The sequence below is a fragment of the Bufo gargarizans genome, unplaced genomic scaffold, assembly GCF_014858855.1.
Source record: "Bufo gargarizans isolate SCDJY-AF-19 unplaced genomic scaffold, ASM1485885v1 original_scaffold_1157_pilon, whole genome shotgun sequence".
Taxonomy (NCBI): Eukaryota; Metazoa; Chordata; class Amphibia; order Anura; family Bufonidae; genus Bufo; species Bufo gargarizans.
This window is the reverse complement of record NW_025334259.1, coordinates 139,177-144,493: the sequence shown is the minus strand read 5'-3', so window position 1 is coordinate 144,493 and position 5,317 is coordinate 139,177. Positions and strand designations below refer to the sequence as shown.

The following is a 5,317-nucleotide window of genomic DNA, read 5'->3' as shown; positions in this document are numbered from 1 at the left end:
GTGTATACACTGCACATGACGGCTCTTACCTTGTGATATAAGAGGCCGGTGCTCCCCCATTACATGTTACTGCACACACGTGTATACACTGCACATGACGGCTCTTACCCTGTGATATAAGAGGCTGGTGCTCCTCCATTACATGTCACTGCACACACGTGTATACACTGCACATGACGGCTCTTACCTTGTGATATAAGAGGTTGGTGCTCCTCCATTACATGTCACTGCACACACGTGTATACACTGCACATGACGGCTCTTACCCTGTGATATAAGAGGCTGGTGCTCCTCCATTACATGTCACTGCACACACGTGTATACACTGCACATGACGGGTCTTACCTTGTGATATAAGAGGCTGGTGCTCCTCCATTACATGTCACTGCACACACATGTATACACTGCACATGACGGGTCTTACCTTGTGATATAAGAGGCTGGTGCTCCTCCATTACATGTCACTGTATACAATGCACATGACGGCTCTTACCCTGTGATATAAGAGGCTGGTGCTCCTCCATCATGGCCTCCTTGTACAGGTCCTTGTGTCCTTCTATATACTCCCACTCCTCCATGGAGAAATAGACAGTGACGTCCTGACACCTTATAGGAACCTGACAACACAATGACACCGTCATCACCCAGACCCCTCCAGTGCTGTTACTGGAGAATTTCCCAGCATTCCCAGCAGTGTCACCTCTCCAGTCAGCAGCTCCATCATCTTGTGGGTGAGTTCTAGGATCTTCTGCTTATATATCAGGGGGTGAGGGGGAGGCTCTGTGGTGGGGGGAGGGGTCCTGCTCCGCCCTCCTGACTCCTGGAGATGGATGATGGGAGTCACACAGTCCTCCGATGTCTTCTTCACTATTGTGTACTCCTGTGGATGGAGAGAGACACTTAGGGAATAAACCCTTCAGGGGCCATGTGCTCTCCTCCGGCCCTCTCCTCCTGGTACAACGTGCCTACTTACCTCCTCACCTCCTCATGGCTCCTACAACATGACTATTGGTCACTGGTCACATGACACATCACTCACCATACTGGGGGCTGATCTTCAGGTTCTCCGTCACTTGGAAGGTCTGGAGGCCGTTCTCCAGGACCCTGGACTCTTCCTATCACTTCCTATGATGGATTCTCCTTCCCGATGTCTGACTTGTTACAGAATACAATAAAGAGGAGAGAAATCTAGAAAAGTTTACCTCTCCGCTCAGCAGGGAGATGATCTCCAAGGTGAGGTCTAATATTCTTCTGCTGATCTCCTTCCTGTCCATCCTTGGTGGTCATTCAGGAGAAGAGGAGAGAACTGGAGGAGCTGGAGGCTTCTAGTACTGCAGGCGCCTTTATGAGAAGAGGAGAGGAAATCATCCAGGGGACAAGACCAGATGTCACCTGCAGAACCGCACTTCCTGAGCCTGGAGGGACCCCGCTTCTCAGAGCCCCCACCACATGGATCCCAGGGGCCCCAACATGGAGATCTCTGGTGGCTCCACAGGAGATAAATGTCTGGTAGATGCAGGTCCCACCTCTGGGCTGTGCTCAGCTGTGTCCAGAGCTCCTAGAGAAGAGACTGGAGAGAGCTGAGCTCAGGCCGGGCCCCGCTCCATTCATTCTCCTCCTGGAGGCAGGGGCCCCTCACCAGGACAGTCAGGGGCCAGCGAATGATGACAACCCCCACTATCCCCACTACTCCTCCCCCATCATACTAAGCTGAGGAGCAGAGAAGGATTCCTTGTGTGTAATGGAGGAGAATCTCCAGAGGTGACATGTCTGAGCTCTCCACCACACTGTCTCCTCACAGCTCATCTTACCTGCAGGCTGGAGGAATGGCTGATACCAGAGAGAGCAAGAGCCCTGACTACCGACCAGGACCTGCCCAGTATCTGCTGCACTGCCAGAGCTGAAGGACCTGGGGTGACGTCACCGTCATGTGATCCGTGCAGGGGGCGGGGCTCAGCAGTGGAGAGGAGAAGAGGTGGTGCAGGACCTGGGTGACGTCACTGTCATGTGATCAGTGAAGGGGGCGGGGTCAGCTGTAGAGAGGAGATAAGAAGGAGGAGGAGCTGTAATTGTGGTCATGTGACCTGTGAGGGATGATCCTTGTATGGAGAAAGCATTTTATGATTTCTTTCCTACAGAACTGTAAAAATGCTGGGAGTTGTAGTTCTCTCCTCTGATATATTACTGTCTGGACATGCTTGGAGTTGTAGTTCTCGCCTCTGAAACATATAATAACAGCCTGGAGTGTTAGGCCTCTTTCACACTTGCGTTGTCCGGATCCGTCGTGTACTCCATTTGCCAGAATTACACGCCGGATCCGGAAAAACGCAAGTGAACTGAAAGCATTTGAAGACGGATCCGTCTTCAAAATGCGTTCAGTGTTACTATGGCAGCCAGGACGCTATTAAAGTCCTGGTTGCCATAGTAGTAGTGGGGAGCGGGGGAGAGCGGCATACTTACAGTCCGTGCGGCTCCCGGGGCGCTCCAGAGTGACGTCAGAGCGCCCCATGCTCATGGATGACGTGCCATGCGATCACGTCATCCATGCGCTTGGGGCGCCCTGACGTCACTCTGGAGCGCCCGGGGAGCCGCACGGATGGTAAGTATACCGCTCCCCCGCTCCCCGCTACACTTTACCATGGCAAACAGGACTTTAGCGTCCCGGCAGCCATGGTAACCATTCAGAAAAAGCTAAACGTCGGATCCGGTAATGCGCCGAAACGACGTTTAGCTTAAGTCCGGATCCGGATCAATGCCTTTCAATGGGCATTAATTCCGGATCCGGCCTTGCGGCAAGTGTTCAGGATTTTTGGCCGGAGCAAAAAGCGCAGCATGCTGCAGTATTTTCTCCGGCCAAAAAACGTTCCGGTCCTGAACTGAAGACGTCCTGATGCATCCTGAACGGATTTCACTCCATTCAGAATGCATTAGGATAAAACTGATCAGGATTCTTCCGGCATAGAGCCCCGACGACGGAACTCTATGCCGGAAGAAAAGAACGCAAGTGTGAAAGAGCCCTAACTTCTGAGATATCATATAACATTCTGTACTCTTCTCCTCTGATATATAACAGTCTGGACATTGTGAGAGTTGTAGTTCTCTCCTCTGATATATTATTGTCTGGACATGCTGGGGGTTGTAGTTCTCTGATATAACAGTCTTTACAGAGCTGTGGTCGCCTCTCTAGAGTCTCCTATGGACGACATAAAAGACTGAGATGTAATTGTTCCCGGGAATGCAGGTCTGAAGAGGAAGCCCCTGATGGAGAATTCAGGATAAACTGTTTTCCTCCTCTGAGGAGGAGAAGAATAAAGAGGGGAATATTCATTCTAAGGGAAGAAAGTAACAAAGAGATTGTTCATGTCCGACCGGTTGGGGGACCCGGATGATGACCGGGGGGTCTCCACCTGTAGGGTTCTAGGGCCTTCAAAGTGGTTGAAGCTTTGAAAAAAGCTATGATGGCCGAATGCAAACATCCTGGAAATGATCCAGTTCAGTCCGGATTCACTATAGACCGCCTCTCCTTACTGAACAGGTCTTCTCCTGCCTAATGTGGGAAGCTGGTCTGGTCTGGGTTGGGGACCTTCACCTCTACTCAGGAGCTGCTGTACCTGAGAGAATAAGGCCAAACAGTCATCTGCTCAGTTTTCTTCTGTGGAAGTGAAGACGTCATCAGATCCTTCATCTGCATAAAGTGAATCATCTATTGAGGTGAATGTGTCTCATCGGAGCACAAAGTACTCAGCTTCAGGCCTGTAAAGAACAACTAAGTGGGTTCCTCCTCCTAAAGGTAATAAATCTATAGGCAGATTATCTTGGAATTCTGTTGTACCTACAGAGACAGAACTATGAGTTTGACGCCCGGCTGTGGTCGCTCCTCCGAGCTGAGAGAACCCTACCCTCAGGTTGCTGTGGCTGCTTATATATTGTCTCCTGATTGTCTCTCTGCTTTCCCGATTGTCGCTCTGCTTTCCCGATTGTCTCTCTGCTTTCCCGATTGTCTCTCTGCTTTTCCGATTGTCTCTCTGCTTTCCCGATTGTCTCTCTGCTTTCCCGATTGTCGCTCTGCTTTCCCGATTGTCTCTCTGCTTTCCCGATTGTCTCTCTGCTTTACCAATTGTCGCTCTGCTTTCCCGATTGTCTCTCTGCTTTCACGATTGTCTCTCTGCTTTACCGATTGTCGCTCTGCTTTACCAATTGTCGCTCTGCTTTCCCGATTGTCGCTCTGCTTTCACGATTGTCTCTCTGCTTTCCCGATTATCTCTCTGCTTTCCCGATTGTCTCTCTGCTTTACCAATTGTCGCTCTGCTTTCCCGATTGTCGCTCTGCTTTCACGATTGTCGCTCTGCTTTCCCGATTGTCTCTCTGCTTTCCCGATTGTCTCTCTGCTTTCCCGATTATCTCTCTGCTTTCCCGATTGTCGCTCTGCTTTCCCGATTGTCTCTCTGCTTTCCCGATTGTCGCTCTGCTTTCCCGATTGTCGCTCTGCTTTCCCGATTGTCTCTCTGCTTTCCTGATTGTCTCTGTCCTTTCCCGATTGTCTCTCTGCTTTCCCGATTGTCTCTCTGCTTTCCCGATTGTCGCTCTGCTTTCCCGATTGTCTCTCTGCTTTCCCGATTGTCTCTGTCCTTTCCCGATTGTCTCTCTGCTTTCCTGATTGTCGCTCTGCTTTCCCGATTGTCGCTCTGCTTTCCCGATTGTCGCTCTGCTTTCCCGATTGTCTCTGTCCTTTCCCGATTGTCTCTCTGCTTTCCCGATTGTCTCTCTGCTTTCCCGATTGTCTCTCTGCTTTCCCGATTGTCGCTCTGCTTTCCCGATTGTCGCTCTGCTTTCCCGATTGTCGCTCTGCTTTACCGATTGTCTCTCTGCTTTCCCGATTGTCTCTGTCCTTTCCCGATTGTCTCTCTGCTTTCCCGATTGCCGCTCTGCTTTCCTAGAGTTATTTTTGCACATCTAGGTAGATTTATCCTACAGTAATATGAGAGAAGGACAGGAGAACATGAGGTATACTGTAACATAGGGAAATACTGGTGAATAACCCAGCTTTCCCAGGAACAGATACCACATATTTTCTACATACACCCGCAAAAAATCCAGATATTTCCATCTTGGTGATTGACAGCCACGGTCTCATTGGGATTTTGACCTGGAAATCTTTAGATGCAGCCTCGGCGCACGTTACCCTGGGTCAAATCTGAGAAATCAACTGCAGTGTGACAGCCCTGGCAAGTGTCTAGAGTTTCGCACATGGCCCGGTAATTCTACACACAGATAATTCCCTCTGCACTAAGACCCAGCAGCTTCCTCCTCCTCCTCC

The 5,317-nt window shown here is 50.4% G+C and overlaps 1 protein-coding gene across 1 annotated transcript; it reads right to left on the bottom strand.

Annotated features, from left to right (window-relative positions):
* Positions 1-4,290: 4,290 nt before the first annotated feature.
* Positions 4,291-4,953, bottom strand: LOC122923013 (octapeptide-repeat protein T2-like). Its single transcript, XM_044273803.1, has one exon. It carries the CDS (start codon positions 4,951-4,953, stop codon positions 4,291-4,293), a length of 663 nt encoding a protein of 220 aa, XP_044129738.1.
* Between the last annotated feature and the right edge of the window lie 364 nt (positions 4,954-5,317).

Bases quoted from the DNA above. Each gene is read 5' to 3' on its own strand.
- LOC122923013 (XM_044273803.1), bottom strand. From the start codon at position 4,953: ATGTGCAAAAATAACTCTAGGAAAGCAGAGCGGCAATCGGGAAAGCAG.